This window comes from Ciconia boyciana, chromosome 2 (genome assembly GCF_034638445.1).
Source record: "Ciconia boyciana chromosome 2, ASM3463844v1, whole genome shotgun sequence".
In the NCBI taxonomy this organism is placed as follows: Eukaryota; Metazoa; Chordata; class Aves; order Ciconiiformes; family Ciconiidae; genus Ciconia; species Ciconia boyciana.
Window position 1 is genome coordinate 23836206 of NC_132935.1, and position 17914 is coordinate 23854119.

Below are 17914 nucleotides of genomic sequence, written 5' to 3' on the forward strand. Positions count from 1 at the left end.
AACATTTCCTTACCTGGAGGGTAATCCCTTAGCTCCCTTACCTCCAAATGGGATTTTCAGCCGTAAGCTGAGCACCCAAGGCAAATGGTGGAGAGAGAGGTGTGAACAACCAAGAATGATATCCTAGAAGAGATCTTGCTTAGAAGCAGTTGCTTAGGCAGGGCTGGCAGAAATGCTGAGGAGAGCAGTGCAGCTTTAGCTCTTCTCCTCTTGTGGAGATAGGCACTTGGCTGTGGATTGCGAGAAGGTGCCCATCTTGGGCTGAGGATTTACCCCCTTGACCTTCCTCTGGGAGATGGGGCTTTGTGTTGGCTGTAAGAGGGTCCAGAGGTGGCTCTGCCTTCTCCCCTTTTGCCCCTTTTTAGGAGCTAGAGCATTCAATTGTGGGAAATCCAGTTTTCGTTCCCTCCTCTGTCTTGAGTATTTAGGTATTAAGTATTAGCAGTAGGAAGGACAGCTGAAGGACCGGTCTCACTTTGCTTGGGATGAAAGCCATACATGTTGGGCAGCATTCATTATTGTTTGCACTTGCTGAACTAAGACTTATGTAGCCATTCCCTGCAAATGACTGAACAGTTTCAGCAGGAGTGTCGATGGCAGATGGATGTGCATTTTAAGGATCTAAGCTTTGGCCCTAGATTTATATAAGGACAGCTAGGCAGTGCTCTGTACTGTAGCCATGTTCTCCTCTGGCTTTAGTTTTGTGGGGACTGCACACTGACCAGAGCACCCCTAGTACAGACGTGGGTCTTTATTCTGCTTATGGAGAGGTAAAGCTCTCTCTTGCAAGAATATACAAGTGACAGAAACTTCTAGAGCGGGGCTAGAGATTACCTGGACAGTGGTTTGTGCACTAAAAACGTTACTGGATTTCCTTGAAACTGAACAGCTGCTGAAGACACAGGCTCTCCTTGGTTTCCACCTTTGTGATATTTTCATTTGGCTTTTCAGTTTGGTAGCTGCTTAGCGCGTCCCTCTAAACAAATATCATAATAATGAACCCGTGTTCTGTTGTAGGACTGAAAGGAACAGATTATTTCTTGCAATTGTTGGAGTATTCACTGATTTATTTCATGGCAGGGAGTAAATAGGAAGTGTCCTCTGTAGGATTAAGAGTGAAATGCAACACTGATGGATTCTGGTCATGATGCCAGCCTTTACTGAGTCAGTTAGCAGCATCTGTGATTGGTATGAACGACTGTTGGGAAAATAGTTCTAAAAAAATCTGTTAATCATGATAAAACAATTGATAAAAAGGAATAAAATATAGAAAATGTTTTTTTAAACTTAATTTAGCCAGTCATGTGCCAGAACAGTCTCATACCTTTGATTGCTTGAGTAGTTTCTGCATACATATATTTTAATATTCACATGAAACATGTTTAAGCATTTTTAATCTTAGAATGGCGTCCTCTCCTTTTTTTTAATATTTAATCAGGTAACTAAGAAGGAAATGCTTAGAGGCCTGTTCATTCTGTATATAATCCATACATAATAGCTTTATAGTTATAATGCTGCTCTATTTTTTCAGATTAGTACTTTTTGTTTCTGGTGCTCTGTCTGACTTCAGCATCTGCACACCTATGATGGAACATGGCCCTGGGTGAAATAGCTCGTCTAGACAACATAGGCAGGACCTGACACCAAAAAGCAAACCTATGGGATTAGACTAAGTAGGAGATTATTAATTCTGGTTGACTACACTTTAAAACTGATGATGACTCCTGCTGAGGAGGGGAATATTTATTGCAGAAAGATGAAAAAGAAACAGCACCAACTCTGGCATGTGTCTTTAGTCCCCTTTTTGGAGACATTGGCTCTTAAAGCTTAAAACTGTCATTTAGGGAAGCTGCTCTGTCTCTTTTAGGTGGAAGTCTTGGAGGAAGAACAAGTACCTCTTCCACCAGGTTGGAACATCCTGTCTGGGCTTCTAGTACAGTCAGATTTTAAGCTTGTTTTCGTGATCCAGTCTCCTGTGGGCTTTCCTGCCACTTGCTCTTCAAGCTGCCTCTGGGTTGGGGAGCTGGAAGTAGAGCTGTGCCCAGCTCGGTGCTGGGCTGTGGGCTGTGAGGCAGGACAGGCCCAGGTGGCTGCTGTGTGCTGTTGACGGGAGCTGCACATAGTGTCTGCAAAAAAGCTGCTTGGTCAGGCATGCAGAGAGGCCAAAGCATGGGAGTCCTCCCCTTGGACAGCTTGTGGAGCAGGATGACTTGGAAGTACCTGTCTGGTCAAGGAGGTCCAGTCAAGAGAAAATGGCAGTGCACAGGGCACCCTGGCTTGGGGCCAAGACACGTGTCTTCTGTGGAGTGGCTTTACGTTGCAGAAACAAACCCAGAACCTTGAAAAAAATGGTCAGAAGCAGATTTTGGGTAGAGGACCCATCTCTTATGGTGGTGTTGGCCTGGCAGGGCAACAGGCAGTTGGCACTTGGCACCACCAGGTACAATGTTGTTGACTTGCATTTAAAATGTAGCCTAGGCTGTTGGATTCATGAAGACAAATATTGGCTAGCTTCATTCTGCTAGAATGAAATTTTATGCTGGTGGCTGATAGTCTGGTGGGTTTTCAGCACTGTACACAAATACAGACTTAAAGTTTATGGGCATTTTTCTTTAATTCTTTGAGATGCGAAAAAGTCTAATCGGTTGGGAGAAGTTTCTCTTCTCTGTAGCCCAAATCCTGAGGACACACAATTGCATTTCAAGAAGCTTACCAAGCAGCCGGCACTGAGATTAATTAATTATTTTTTTCAAGTGGGCCAGAGTCTCGGCTTGTGCAAACTGATGATAACAGATGGCACCACTTTGTGTAGGTGAGGCATGGCCTGAACACAGAGGGAAGAAAGAGGACCTCCTTGTTGTCAATGTGGCTCGGGCTTTCTGACTTCTGGCAATTTTTTTTGCTGTATCTCTTCAGTTTGCCTGCCTGTAGAGCAGAGATAATATTTTTTTCAGTCCCTGGGGGAAGATCACATATGTGAAGGACTTTGAAGATAAAAAGCACTCTAGCTATTACTGTTAGCTTTACATAAAACCAAAGCATGTAGTGTTATCTAACTCTTTTATGCTGTGTATCTCAGAGTGATTCACGCATATCTAATAATCAAGAACTTGGAAATAGCAGTGTGTTGCCAATGTAGGGAAAGTGGAGCTCTGAAAATATGCCTCACTCCTGTCTTTAGCCAACAGGCAGGAAAAGGTATTGCTAATTCTTGCAGCAGTAAACATTTCTTTTTCTTCAAGCTTCAGCTGCTGGCGTCACGTGAAAGACTTGGGCAGCTGGGGCCAGAGGGAAAATGTCATCTTTCACAGGATTTAGTGACACTAATTGCCGAGTTGAATACTGGTGCTTAAAATTTAATTAGTAGTAGTGTCTTGGCATACTATAGGAGTCTCATTTTACTGATCAGATGCCATATTGTTTTGATTTAGGTGAAGGAATGTTTTCAGGCAAACTTGCTGTATTTTGCTGTGTTTAGTAATGTGCATATTGGGAAGGTAAACATAGCTCATCTTTCTCTTGAGATAATTTGCTTATAGCAGAGAATTTTTACACTTCCAAGTGACCAACTACTGCCCAAACCTATACTGGAACTATCTCATGTTATCAAAAGATAATGTAATTGTGGTTCTCTAGTCCTTTCAGGTCTGTTTATAAATGAAGTAGGTAGGGTTTGTACAGAGACATTATGCTCCTATTAGCCAGCTGAGATAGCTGGAGGAAGAATCAAACTTTCAGCTAGTTTGTGCTCCTGAAAGATTCTCTGGTTTTTGTTGTTGTTTTTTTTTCTTTCATAATATTAGATGATCTGATAAAAGTTACTACCTCTCTCAGACAAAATAATAAAAGCCTCTGAGGTAGCACAAGTCAAGGGCAGAAGTAATCAGCTCTCAAAGTAGTTCTGTGGGTATAGATCAAAGAGATCCTGTATGGATATATTGGGAAGAGAAGACATCTGTAACCATATCTTGTTTGTCCATGAGGTGTATAAGACCTAGCTGATAAGGTTAATACAATGCTACTTTTCTGGCTCAGAGCCGGAGCTCACAAGTGGTAAGACTGTAAAAATGAGAAACCCATCGAAAGAGGTTGTTCACTTGGGCTGTCTTCTGGTGGCTGCCTGGGCAAAGGCTTTGCCCTTGCTGTGGGCCCTGAGGGTCATCCATCAGGGAGGTGCTGGGTAGGTACCTCATGCCCTTTGTGGTCATCATGTCTCACTGTCAAAACAAGAGAGCATTGAAAGCTCCTTGGAAACTATGAATACTTCTTCACTGATGCGGAGCTTTCCTTTGGCTGTTTTGCAGCTGAGGCAGCTTTTTGGAAGTGCCATGCCTGCTTTCCCCCCAAAGTTTTACCTGGCAATGACCAAGTCGATGGCAGATGAGAGACGATCTCAGCTGGAGCAGTACCTTCAGAATGGTAAGCTTGGCTATAACAACCTAATCAGCTTTCATATGTAGGGCTTAAACCTTTGAGGATGTGTCTACAATTGTGACTGCAGCGTGCTTTACCTCTATACCGAGCTGAGTAAGGGTGTATCTAAAAGGCTGGGGCTAAGCATTGCAGCTCTGTCCTGTCTGTTGGTTCACTGGCTCTAGAACAGCAGCATTATCATATTTCTCTTCTTTCTGAAGTAGCTGCCTTTCTGCAGCTTTCCCAAAATGTAAGGGTGCAGTTTCACGCTAAACTTAAGCTAACTTGGCCTTCTGGTGGCAGCCTGTAGTCTGGCCTTTCTCTGTTCTTCCAGATCAGTGAGCTGAGCCACTCGTTCCTGCTGCTTCACAACTGCCAGAGCTGACATGGGGCTGGGTGTGAGAACTTATGGCTGGTGGGTAAAAAGGGAGGCAAAAAAGACAGGCACTTGGACTGGTAGAAGTGTAATATGGAACTGGAGTCTGCATAGACTTCTTCCCTTCAAGGGTTTCCAGGCAGACTTGTGAGAATTATAACAAGAGTTTGTAGAAAAATTAAATCTCGGGTGCAATGTGTATTCTAAACCAGGTCTGCAGGATCCCTAGAATGCGTCTTGAGCTTCATGTAAGCCAAGAAATAAAAAAATATAACCATTTCAACTACCCAAAAAGAAGTGTGTGTGAGGGGATGAGCATAAAGAGGTTTTGTAGCCTCTGGCCTCGGATACTTTGTGCCAAGACTTACAAAATAGAAACTCAAGATTAGTCTTTAAAATCTTACTTAGTGATTATTTTATCTTTCACTTGCGTATTCAACAATTCCTTTTAGAGTCACTGGCCATGAGTGACCATGGAGTTACATGGCCAAGAACCCTACTGTAGTCTTGCTTTGGGAGAATAGCAACACTATGTGCATTTTGCACTGTTTATAGCTTCAGTGATTTAACAACAGGCTAGTAAAGGTAGCTGTGCAGAAACCAAAGGATGAGCAAAGTAGCACTGATGGTTTAACCAACAGTCATGTTGTACACATCTTGTTTTTAGACACTAGCCATGTTTTTCATCTTTTGGCTAAGTTTGGTTTCCTCCCTCCCCATCTTCTTGTTTTTCAGTTACTTTGGATTCAAATATTACCAATAGTGATGTCTTCATAGGTTTTTTCCGAAAGCTACAGCAGGTAAGTTTTGAATTTTTCAGCCAAATAGTTTGTTATATGAAAGAGTTGAAATATTATCCTACCTCCTGAGTTCAAGGCTTCCTTTGCTATCTTCCTTTCATTGTGTTCTTAGCGTATTGGTCTGTCTTGTAAAGCAGAGAGTTCTGATGACAGAGTGCTCTCTGTGAAGCCTGGGTGGCAATAATAGTAGTATTGCTATTGTTTTGTCCATGTACAAACTTGTTTCTCACATGGAAAGAACTATTTGCTTTGTTTTTATATCCTGTGTCATATCTGATGAATCTCTTGCCTCTAAACAGTTCCCAGAAGAGTCTTTGTGAGAGCTCAATAGAAGGATTACACACATTCTTGGATTTTGCAACTGTAAATGCTTTTTGGTAGTGTCAGTGCTTTGGACTGATAAGTGTATTGATGACTGCTGTGAAAATGTCATGTTCTCTTATCTTGCAACTGTAGTGATGGGCAGAATCTGGCATGTGTTTGGGTTGTTGCAACCTAGATGACTTTTGAAATCCATTTTGATGTGGTCCATGACATGTATGATCTTTCTTTGGCAGGCTTGGAGCCTGGATAGCTCTTGCTTGTGTCTGACTACTGCAAGGTGCATTATGTGCCTTTTCTTCCCTTATCTCCACTCCAGCTGCTGCAGTTCTTATAAGGATAGTAATGTTTTGGAGCAGTATGACTCCAACAGCATTTTCAGGGAGGGGATGCTGCTTTAGTTTTCTGGGAAGTGCTTGGCATGCTGCTGGTGCTGCTGTAACCTTGCTTGCAGTGAGTTGTTCTGGACAGAGGGGATGTTTTGAAGGACCAAGTAAGAGTTTTGTGACTCGAGAGCTCTTCACTTGCTATGTGTGATTAAGGTATGTAAGGGGAGTTCAGAAGGGCTATAGAAAATAGTGTGAAGAAGTATTCCTAACAAATTCTAGAAAGGTTTTTCCTATATAATTCATAAATAGAAAGGTACAGTTTATTTACGGTCTCTTAAATTCAGACCTACTGAAGAGAGTGAATGAAAAGCCCCTTTCTGATTAGGGGTTTCTTTTGTGAGAAGCAGTCTCTCTTCAGTTCTGATCCAATGCCTGTTATAGCCCTACAGAACTCCCAGTAATTACTCCTGAGTCTTGATGAGACTGATAACAGGTCTGCTAAAGAAAGTTAAATCCATCAGGAATGCCTGCAATTTGCCCTCAAACACTGCCAACTAACTTTTTTTGACAAAGTTCTGGCAGGAAATAACTCTTCAAAATGCATGTTTGCAGTGTTTAAAGATGTCTTGGCATGCCAGTGTTGTGGATTTCTCTTAACATACCATCAGAAATGATGTTGTATATTTAGGTTTTTCTTTACTGCAGGCCCTTTTGGTGAAGAGGAGTGACTTGATAAGTACATGTATAATACTTACTTGATTTACAGGCTCTGTACATATGTGTGTGTGCTTATTAAGGCATGTAATGACTGTGCTGCCAAAAGCAGTCAGTTATTTTGTAGAGTTCAAGGTAGGCACTGAATTATACCTTAAATGTTAGTGCAAGGTCAGTACATTCTCAAGACATAAAATTAACCCAAGTTTCTGTTCCACAATACAATGGATTTTCATATCCAATGTTTAGGCTTCCTGCTCGGCAAAGACAGTAGTTCTCCAGCTCTCTCTTGTTTACAGTTTAAACTTAAAATGGTTGTGCTTACATAAATTACTGCTTCATAATACAAATAGCAGTAGTGCTTTATGTGTTCTTTCATTATGATAAAGAGCAAACTCCTCAGAGAGATCAAATAACTCTGTGAAAGACAGGAGTGCATCCACTGTCATTAGCTGGTCACAGTGCCTTTAATTGGTGTAACTGATGGCTGAATAAGTATTCATTTTGGCTATTAAAGAGCCTCACTCACAAACTGGCTTTGTGCACGTTCCAGTATTTATTAGTATACTGTGACTTGTGAGATGTTTTATGGCAGAGTGAAAAAATTTCTGTAACAGCATTGAAAGACATGGAGTGAATTTTATCTTTAAAGCACCTCTGTACTGTTCTTTCCTTCTCCACTGCTGAAGATGCGTAGGCAGCACTTAGCGTCCTACACATTGCTTAGGAGTGAAAATATAGTGTTTCAGTGTTACTGCTACTTAGTGTTAAAACCAGTCGTTACCTCAAACTTGCTCTTATTTATGTTACATTGCAAGAGGGATGAATAATGAAAGATTCAAGAATAAAACATCATTAAAATGATGAAATAGCATGCTCCTTTTCTGTCAATGACATGAACTGGCTTTGACTAGTCAGTCTTGGCTACCTGAAACAAGTTAGTGTGCACCTGTGCAAGCAACCTGCCAGCTAATGTGGGAGAAGTGACAGAGGGACCATGCTGGAAGTGGTGATGAATAGGAAGCAATCAGCCACTTCTCTGCCACCACAGCTATTTATTGAGCACAGATCTGTCTGCAGGTAAAACCAGTGCAGCTTTTTATAATGGAAACCTTCAGTTTTAATAGAATGAGAAGGTAGGAAACCAGAGGTGAATGAGATTGCTAGGCTAGGTTTGTTTTTTTCCCTAAAAGTTCCACTGCTGACTTTTTTCCACCTTCACTTCTATCTTTCGTTATGAGAGAGAATAGAGCTGTCCTCTCAGGTAGTCTGCTAGTGCTTGCTTCGTTTTCTTGGCTTGTCTTTAAAACAGCAGTATTTAAGCTTCTAGCTGAAGATACTTGTATATATCACTGACTAAGATAGAAGGTGCAAAGGAAAAAATCAAACTGAATTTAAGACCTTTTTGGTCCTTGTCCTGTGTTTTGCTTCTGAATGGGGTTGTGAAGGGTGTGCTGACACCAGCACTCCCTGGAGTAGGAGTGCTGTGCAAGGACCATGGCTTTAGTGCAGCAGCTTGACAGTGGTGAACATGACTCATCTGTATCTGGACTCAGCATCACACCAACCAGCTATATCACCCTGATCATACCTAAGAGGGCAAACTTTTGAAGTGGGGACAAGCCCATGCAGGTTAACCCTGCTTTCCAGGCCCCTGTTTTTGCCCAGCACCACCTTCACCTGTTGCCTAGGTTGTTACAGTTTGCTCCTTAGAGCAGGCAAGCTCTGGCTGTTTCCCAAGCAACCTAATCTCATGGGAGAAGTTGTCAGGGGACAGCAGGGCTCCTAACACATGGGGAAGCAGTTTGGCACAATGGATGCTTTGCTAAAAACAAGCATTGCTGAAATATTTACCAACACTATCATGTAGCAGAGTTGAACCACCTAACCCATAACCTCCCTGACCCTCCACTCTTCCAGACTCTGCAAACTTGGCTAGTGACCAAGCTGGAGAGACAGATTCAGTATATGCCCCACTACCTCCAGCTCCCAAAGACAAATGGCACAGTTCTTGCAAGAAGTCATTAACAAGATGAGACTGTTGTGGCTGTGTCACGTCTTCTCCTTTTTCATCAGGAGAAACATAGTGAGCAGGTACATACATCCCTATCAGTCTCATTTTAATGCAACTCATCTATAACCTTGAATATAATCTGAGATCATGGGCTGTCTCTGTATTGGGCACCCATAGAGTAATGTGGTATATTCAGGATGCAGCTGTGAGGACAGCCAGTCATTATGCATTTATGAATAAAATTGAGATCTATTTTCTTGCAGCAGCAGAGGTTTGGAGTTAGTGATCTAGGAGGCTGACCTTTTCCAGTCTGTGTTGCTGGTAAACAGCAGCCTTTAGCATGAGCAAAAGGATTCAGGTGTTGGCAAAAGGACTGATGAAAAGTTTCTGAGTACTTGAGCAAATAGAGCCAACCAGTGCCTGATAACAGGCAAAAAGTAGTGTTCTTATGTGGTCCTTCATCAAAGGACTCTGATGTAAGGTGGTTTTCCTTCTGAAGGGCAAGCATGAGGCCAAGGATTGAATATCATAAGAGAGCTGTGGTGTGTATGGTATTGAGAGTGTAGGTAAAATGTAACCCAGAAATCTGCAGGTGTTACCAGGAATCAAAGCTGGTCTGATCATGGGCTGCGTTTTCTTGGATAGAGCCCCTCTATCCATGCAGCCTCTGCTTCTCTGCACTCACAATGCACTTACCATTTGTGCATGCAATGGAGGAATGTGCGTTTGTAACATTCCTCTGTACTCAATCGCAGTAACTCATAAATGTGTTTGGATGTGTATGTACACAAATAGAAGTCAGGCTGAGTATCTACGATTTCAGCACTGCTCTAAAAATGTTCTTTCTTTTGTATCAAACCAGGTTGGGTTTCTTATTTATGAACTTCTATTTCAGAAGTGCAGCTGGACAGAAATCTGAATTTCATGTGGGAAGTTCCCATACTTTCAGACTCTTATAGCGTGCTGGCCAGGGGGGAAGGTTTCTGGCATAGAAAGTTCTGAAGAATTTTAATTCAACGATGTCTGTTTTGTTTTTTGTTTCAATGTTAAGATGCAATTCAGTCCTCTGGCCTGCTGTTCTTTTCAAATATGTTGTAATAAGGGCCTCCATTCTCGCCCTTCCTCCTTTTATGGCCCATGCTTCCTAGCTGAGCAACAAATCCATTGAGAGCTTGCTGAGGGTTCAGATTGGTGTTGACTTCTGTTAAAACAAAAATCACTTAATTTTAAGTTTTCTAATGGAAAACTAGGAGGGAAAAAAAAGATACATAGGTATCTTTTTTTTCCTGTAAGTGAACTATATAATAGATATATTTTTTTGTTTGTTCGTATTTTTTTGTTGGGTTTGTGGTTTTTTGGTGGTTTTGTTTTCGTTTGGGTTTTTGTTGTTTTTTTTTTTTCAAAACTATTCTTTTCATCAAAACCAAAAAATGAAGAAAATTCCTCACCAGCTCTGTATTATTCTGTATTCTTATATTCATGACTGAGATGTGCTTCAAGCTTCTGGGGCAGGCAAGTGGGGAGTAGGCAGCAGTTCTAGATGTTTCAGGAGATTTTACCACAGATGATAGTGACAGGTTCAAATAAGCAATATTAAGGGATATAAGAAAGTGTCCAATTCTAGTTACATGGCATGTTCCCTGAATTACAGGAGCAAAAGCATTGGAAACGTGAAAAGTACTACTGAACATGTACTGTTGCCAAAATACAGGGGTTTTTTTGATGTTAGTGCCTGTTTTGAGTTGATGAGGCAATGACTCTACTGCTTTTTCCAAAACTAAAATAGCAGCTTGGGAGAAGACCTGAACTTTTCTGACTCACTGCTGCAAATTTCTTTCAAAAGTATTTTTCTGACCATTTTGGAAGTGGTTGGGATTGCCATGTGCGTTTACTAAGTGGATTATCGCTAACACTGATAAATGCTCTTCCCTTTGTATTTGTGTTAGACTTATGCTGGATTCTCTTGTGTTGTTTTAGGGACATGTCTGTATTTATATTTCTTCACTTAACACTGTCTTCTCCTGCCTTACAGACTGCACTGTTTCCTCCTTTTGTTTTTATGTAAGTAAATTTTTTTGGTCTCAACAATACTTCACTGATAACAGGCTAAACACAAATATTTATAACATCGAACAATGTGTGGAGTTTCTGGCACGGACAGTTCTGCCTTCTGGGGTAAAAGCATGTGATAAAGGGGGGAAAAAAAAATCCCCAAACCCAACAGTTTAAGATAATTCTTATTTTTGGTTTGCTGTTTCATAGCCATATTAAGACAACAGTAATCAAAAGTTGAAGGTAAGAAAGTAGGGAATTTGTCCCCAAGACCATGAAATTAAACTGTGCCTGTAGTTCGGTAGTCAAATAAGATAAATTAAAGCAGTTTTTAAAAGAAAACTGTGGAAACCACTGGTTTAAGTATGAAATGGTGATACTTCATGGGACCATTCTAGATGGGACTGAGATTTTCTTTAATACATCCTTTTTTGTAGATCCTCAAATTAATCTGTCTACTAATACATTGCATGGTGTTCTTGGAGAACTCAAACTGCTTGGAAGTAGCTTGAAAGTTCGAATCACACTTTTCTTCTTCCCCTCATGATCACCGAGTTAAGGTGGCAAATAGGGTAGGGTGCTGCGAGGTGTGATTCCCTTTGAGTGGCAGAAAGGTAAAGTGACCTTTGTGTTTCTGACCCTGGGCTACCACAGTGGACAAGGTGGCCTGCACCCAGGCTGTGAAAGCTGCAGGAGCAGCAGTGAGGATCTGGCAGAAGTAGATGCGTAAAGTCTTCCATGTCCTTTCCCTATGGGAGCTTCAGCATTAGCAGCCCACACCTAGGAGCGCTTACTGCAGTGCATGACCCTTTGCACTCACCTTCACCCCCCAGCAGTGCTAGTCCTGGGTAGTAAAATGGCTATATAGTGACCTGCTTGCTCTTTGTCAAGAGTCAGTAATGAGTTACATGTCTTTATTTCATTCTGACGTTTGCATCCCATGTTTGTTCCAAGTTTCACATACACTTTTGTCACATGTGAAATGTTTCATACCAAAATATGTGCGCTGAAGGCATTTCTGAGGAAGTGTCTGCTCCTTCCTGTTTGAGGAAAGTAGTAAAGTAATTGGGTAAGCACAGGAGATGATCCTTGATGTAAGAGAGAGGGGCTTTTGTATCTCCACAGAAGCAAAGTAATGCTTATTTTCATTAAGAAGAATGACTAGACCTGTCTCCTGGATAAGAAGGAAGAAATTAGTTTGGGGATAAAGATAAATCTGTGTGGATCCCCAGAAGGACTTCAGACAGGGCATGGGCTAATGCCTTGAAGATGTTCTCTTGTTCTTTAATACATGCAAACAGATGTGTAGGCATGCAGCTAGGTGAAATACTGGGTGTCAGGAAAATCTGTGGGAAGTTTGTTTAAATAAGATTGTTTTGTTTTTGTTTTCCTCAAGACCTTTTTTTCCCCCAGATATCATTCTACAAACTTTTATCAATGTGTTCTTGATTTTTTTGATGATGTGGAAGAAAACACATTTTTGTTTGCGTTTGATCTTACCTCAAAATAACTCTTAATTAAGCCAGATTTACTGGAAAATATGGTCTTTCTGATCCAAAAAAGTTACCGGTCTGAGCTGAGTTAGTTAACTGGAGTCACTTAAGATGTATGCATCTTAGCATGTTCTTCAGGGTACCCAAAGGGAGGTGATGGAGCATACAGCATAAATGTCAGCCCTGCCACCCTGCTCTTGCTGACATCGCAGGAGTCAAGAGATGCTCCTATATACAGGCACCATGAAGACTCTGCAGCAAGTAACCAAGAGTACTTGAAACCTAAGGGAGTTTCCCATATCTTCCACCAAGCTAGCAAAGGTGGATGCAAGAAATTAAAATTTAATATTGCAGGCAGTATGTGCAATTACAGCATTTTTCCTCCACTATGAATCTCAAGGGAAGTACCTCTCCTTAATTAATAAAAATGCCAGAAGGACCGTGGCTGTCCTCTGATACAGGGCAGTCAACAGGAAGAGGAGCTGCAGCAATGAGTTTCTGCCACCTCATCCAGATGCATCCCCAAGGGAGTTCTCAAACTAGTGTCCATCCTCTTGAAACAAGTAAGTCTGACTTCTCATGCATAGCAAGGCATGGGGCTTTCTGAGTTTGAGCTCAGGAAAGTCTTTTAGGGAAATGTAAAGTCTTGATATAAAACCAGTGGGGAATACACCATTTCTGTGCGCTACCTCACTGTTAGAAATGTGTGCTTTACTTCTAGTCTGACTGCATCTATCATCACCTGACAGCCAATGGATCTGGCTTCTGTACTTTAGTTTTCCTGATTGCATATCACCCCTTTATTATGTCTAGATGTAAGAAAGTTTTCTGAGGCCACTTACTGTGAGGCCTGTTTTCTCATGACCTAAATGCTTTCAGGCTTCTTCTTTGCATCTTCTCTGTTTGCGGTGTTTTTGAACCTTGGGCCCTGGCACTGTGCACAGTATTCCAGTAGCAGTGGCTCTGGTGTGTTAAGATACCATAGCTTCGTTATTTTCACTGGAGATTTTCCTATTTATAGGTACAGGGATGCATTTTTTCCTTTTGGCAAGATTGTGGCTTTGAATATTCACATGCAGCTATTTATCTGTCTCCTCTTTTTGGAGTCTCTACTTCCTAGGACAGTGACTGCATCGTTCCTACAGATAGTGAGACACTAAGTAACCTGTGCTCAGCTTAACATCAAAGTGACTCTCCTCTAATTCTGCAGTATCTTCCCACTTGGTGTTCTGCATATGATTTTTTTTTTTGTAATCTGCAAGCTTTAACAGTAATTTTAGTAACTTACTGTTTACTGAACAGTAATCTAAATTGTTTATTTTACTGGAGTAAATAGGGAAATGGAGCATCAGCATCTTCAGAACGGCTCCAGCAATACGGAAAGCAATAAAACAGTGTTCTGTTTCTACCTAACAGGATACATTTAACATCCAAACCCAGAGAGCCTTTCTGGATGTTTACCTCGCTGATGGCAGCAATATTAGACTTGATATCCAGACATCGGACACTGCAGAAAGAATATTAGAGGTAACGGGTTTTTAGAATTGTGTTGAAAGTTTCCATTTGTGAAAGTAGGCAAAAATGAAGATAATTTCAATCGGGAAAGGATAAAACTCCCTACTTGAAGACATACAAGAATATCTTCTGTGTTTTTTGAGGGGCTTATTGTACTGGGGGCAAGGTGGGGGGGAGTGTTGCTGATTTTGCAGATGAGCTTTTTTGGTTCTTACATTTGTCCATAATTTATCTCTTCTTAATGTTACATGCCCTCTGCTTCTATAGCATTTGGCTGTCAAGTTCAGGTTTCCTTCATATATGATAGAATCAGAAAACATATACTATTCCTTATGGGGACATATTCTTAATTACCCCCCACCCCCCCCTTTGGTTTAGCATAGTGTGGGTGAAAGTGCTTGAACAGTGTAGTCAGAAATGGTGGTCTAGTCTTGGCTTATGTCTTAGCTGGTGCACTGCTGTTAAAACTTACTGTGCAACTGATGTGTCTTGTTTTTCTGCATGCTTCTCTTTGCTTGTTTTGTCCCCTGATGTTTGCTGTGAAACTGTGGGACTTCCTTTGCAGTATTGGCACAGTTCTAGCACTATGGCTCTGGATGTCTGTAACAGCTGGTGCAATACATACAGTAAACAATTGCTAGTTACATTTTGAAACCAGTAGCAACCAAACGTTGTTTACACAACTGACTGGCTTGTGTTTGAAACTTTCATCTGGGGTTCCCTTCTTATGCTAGGAGACAAGGAGCAGCAGTGGCTCTGCATATTTTGTGTATTTGCACGTATGTGTGCCTGAGCAAGGCTGAAACCTCCTCCTCAGTTGTTCCCATTTCCTAATCTTAACAGCAATAACAAAGCATACACCTGCCAGATGGGTACTCTTTTTTGTCATGGGAATTTGAAATTTTCTCTCATCATACAGAATTGTGTACTGTATTTCTGTTGTGCCTTTGCAATCTGAGTTTGTGGAGGTAGTTCTCAGCTGGCCATGGGTACAGGCAAGCTGAACATGTATTCACCCCCCTCCATAAAGCTGATGTGTGTTAGTCTGGCTGCAGAACACACAGTATCTGTGCACAGTTACCATGAGTTGGATAACACAGGGTAACCCCTTGCTGACTTGGTTCTGCCACGGGGTTTGTACTGCCTGAGGCAATGCTGGGACCAGTTCTTCCAGGGGCAGGTAAGTGTCAGAGTTGGCCTTAGACCCTGCAACAGGAGACTTGTGGTGTGGGACATGCTGAAGGTGTGTTGGGGATGGCAGGGAGATAGGAATTTTGATTTGGGGAGAGGGAATTAGGTGCTAATAGGGTGGAAGAAGTAAGGAGACATTTTTAGATAGGAGACTTGAATAGGGACCTTGAGTAAGGAAAGGACTTGCTAATGTACTTTATCAAGCCCAAATTATTAGTATTTCTTAAACTTGTTAGTTTTGCAGTGGGTTGAGGTAATTTCCAAGCCAGACAGTGGTGTTCTATGTTGCTTTGTATATTGCATTTATAGATGTTTAATGTTTATGTGGCACTTTAAAGAAACATTTCAATGACATTTGAAATGCTGCAGACACCATTTCTTCTCTTGTGGTCTTAAAGATGAGATAGGACTTTTAGGCATTATTTAGCTTTCATCATTGTAAATGTGCTACCACATTCACTGTTCTTTTGCAGTGGAGGTAGATTTTTGCAACCATCACTCCCTAACATCCTGGTGTTCAGGCAGCATATGCCAGCTTGTGCTTTGATCCAAGAAATAAAATATGTCAAAATCCTACTGAATCAGAGATCTGTGTTTGACATTCCTGGGAAATGCCATCTGGTATGCTTAGTATTATGCTGCTAAGGGATAACATGTTGAAGCTCTGGCTAATTTCTTAAAGTAATTTGTGGGGACTTCTTAGCACAGAGGCAGACAGAATGAAAGATGTTGCTGCTAATACTCACTTTTGTCTTTTGTGTTTGGACTTCTGAAACTTTCTTCCATTATACCTGGTGTCTGAACTGAGTGTGAGGCAAGTGATTTTTAAGCTCTGCTGCCCTCTCCGGTAACAGCCCTGATATTAACAAGTATAAGGAAAACCTTGTGAATGTGTTCTTTAATTTTAACTTGGAATGATTCTTCCCAACCTATATTTAGCTTGATGTCTACTTTTTTCCATGCACAAAAACATGTCTGCTTTTTAAACCAGCTGATACAGCTGGAGAAAACCCTTCTGAACTGTGGAGATGAGTGAATTTAGAATGCTGTCATTGTGACACAGAGCTGGAAGTGTTTCCGGATTGGCACCCTTTGGAAGAAGACTGAAAAGCGGTACTTCGACCTTGTGCTCAGACAAAGAAAGTCCAGCTTCTCTGACCAAAGCATGACTCCTCTATCAGGTTGCACAATCTGCCAGATGAGCTATGACAGGAGTGTTCTCAGGGGTGGAGTCTTTTCTTATGGTTGCCACACCACTTTCCTGAGTGAACTCAGGAGATTATGGTAACTGCAGAATTTAGGAATGTTCTGATGGCACTGTGCTCTTAGGTTATGGCTGCTTTAACTTATGCTTTCATTTTTCAGGACCTAAAATAGAACAAGACAATTGCCCCAATCTGATTCAGCGGTTTCTGTGCTCACCTCTGCCTGATTTTTCTGTCCCCGCTATCCCATTGTGCAGCTGGTCCTGCAAATAATTTCTGCCTTTTCAGTTGGTGCTACTTCTGCCCTCTTTCAGAAAAGATGTAGAAGGGCCACAGCAAGCTAAAAACAATCCAAATGTTTATCCAAATGGATAAGGTTTTTCCTCCTTGTGCACTGTCAATAATGAAAGCTTAACCGAGCTCAGGTCTGCTCTTGTCAGAAGCCTTCACACAGAATTGTAGAACTCTACAAGTAAGACTGGCCCTTTCAGTAAAGGGGCAGGATTTCTAGATATTTCCTAAAAAACCTAAGAGGACTCTATCAGCTTGGAAAATACACAAATCCTGTAAAAATACATATTTGTGATGCTCATATTTGTGAAAGCTCAGAGCACAGTGCTTACAGTACAACAGGATTTGAGGATTTAGTAAGATCTGGAGTAAAGATCTGGAATAACATGGCAGATGCCTTGTGTTAGAGGATACTTAAATGCATAGCAGAGTAGAAAATATTTTCTATTTTATTACTTTATGTTCCTTTGAAACTTATGAAACTCCTCACAAACTCAAATGCTGCAATATGGGAATGGTTATATTTGCTTTTAAATGGGCAGTTAAATGGGACATAAGGGAAAATTTTAAAACAATTAAGTTACATTAACAGGTATTGAACATTTCTTCCTTATTCATGCTAATGGATAGCTAAGCTTATTACCTTCTTTGTTTTTAAAGGTTATATCATGCAAGATGGGGCTATCAAGAGAATTAATAAAATATTTTAGCTTATTTTTCTTTCAAGATCATGATGACGGAGCTCTCTCCGGTAAGTTTTGCAAGGTGCTTAACTTAGCCTTCCCTAGGATCTTTTTTTGTTGGCTGCAATGACTGAACCTGGAGTCTGTACAGAGCTTGCATGAGCTTGCTCAGGCTGCAAGACCTATCCTGTCTGATAAACCCCTTCAAGCCCTCTCCCCACATGGCTTGGAAAGAGTGGTAGTGGGGAACAAAGTATGGCAATAGATAGTGTGGTGCAGGGGTGAGACTTTCACATACAAGTATCATGTCCATTTCAGTTTACAAGACATGTAGCAACTTTACCACATGGGAACTTCTGGGTAGGCATTTAATCAGATGGCCATACCTACATAAAACAGTTCTTAGCTTACAGATCACATGCTGAGTTTAACAATGGGACAGGAACTCTTTTGTTATATTTATAAACAATGTCTGTGGCTTACTTTCCTTTATATCATGACATGTTTCCTTTCTTAA

At 41.2% G+C, this 17914-nt stretch overlaps 1 protein-coding gene across 4 annotated transcripts in view; it reads left to right on the forward strand.

Annotated features, from left to right (window-relative positions):
• SNX31 (sorting nexin 31) overlaps window positions 1–17914 on the forward strand; it is a 31792-nt gene that overhangs the window by 2630 nt on the left and 11248 nt on the right. For 3 of the 4 annotated variants that reach the window (XM_072852096.1, XM_072852099.1, XM_072852097.1), the window contains 4 exons: window positions 4305–4419; window positions 5525–5589; window positions 13929–14039; window positions 17375–17465. In XM_072852096.1, coding sequence (XP_072708197.1) covers window positions 4305–4419; window positions 5525–5589; window positions 13929–14039; window positions 17375–17465 — 382 coding nt within the window. The remainder of the gene's footprint in view (window positions 1–4304; window positions 4420–5524; window positions 5590–13928; window positions 14040–17374; window positions 17466–17914) is intronic. The other variant, XM_072852100.1, reaches the window with a different exon arrangement.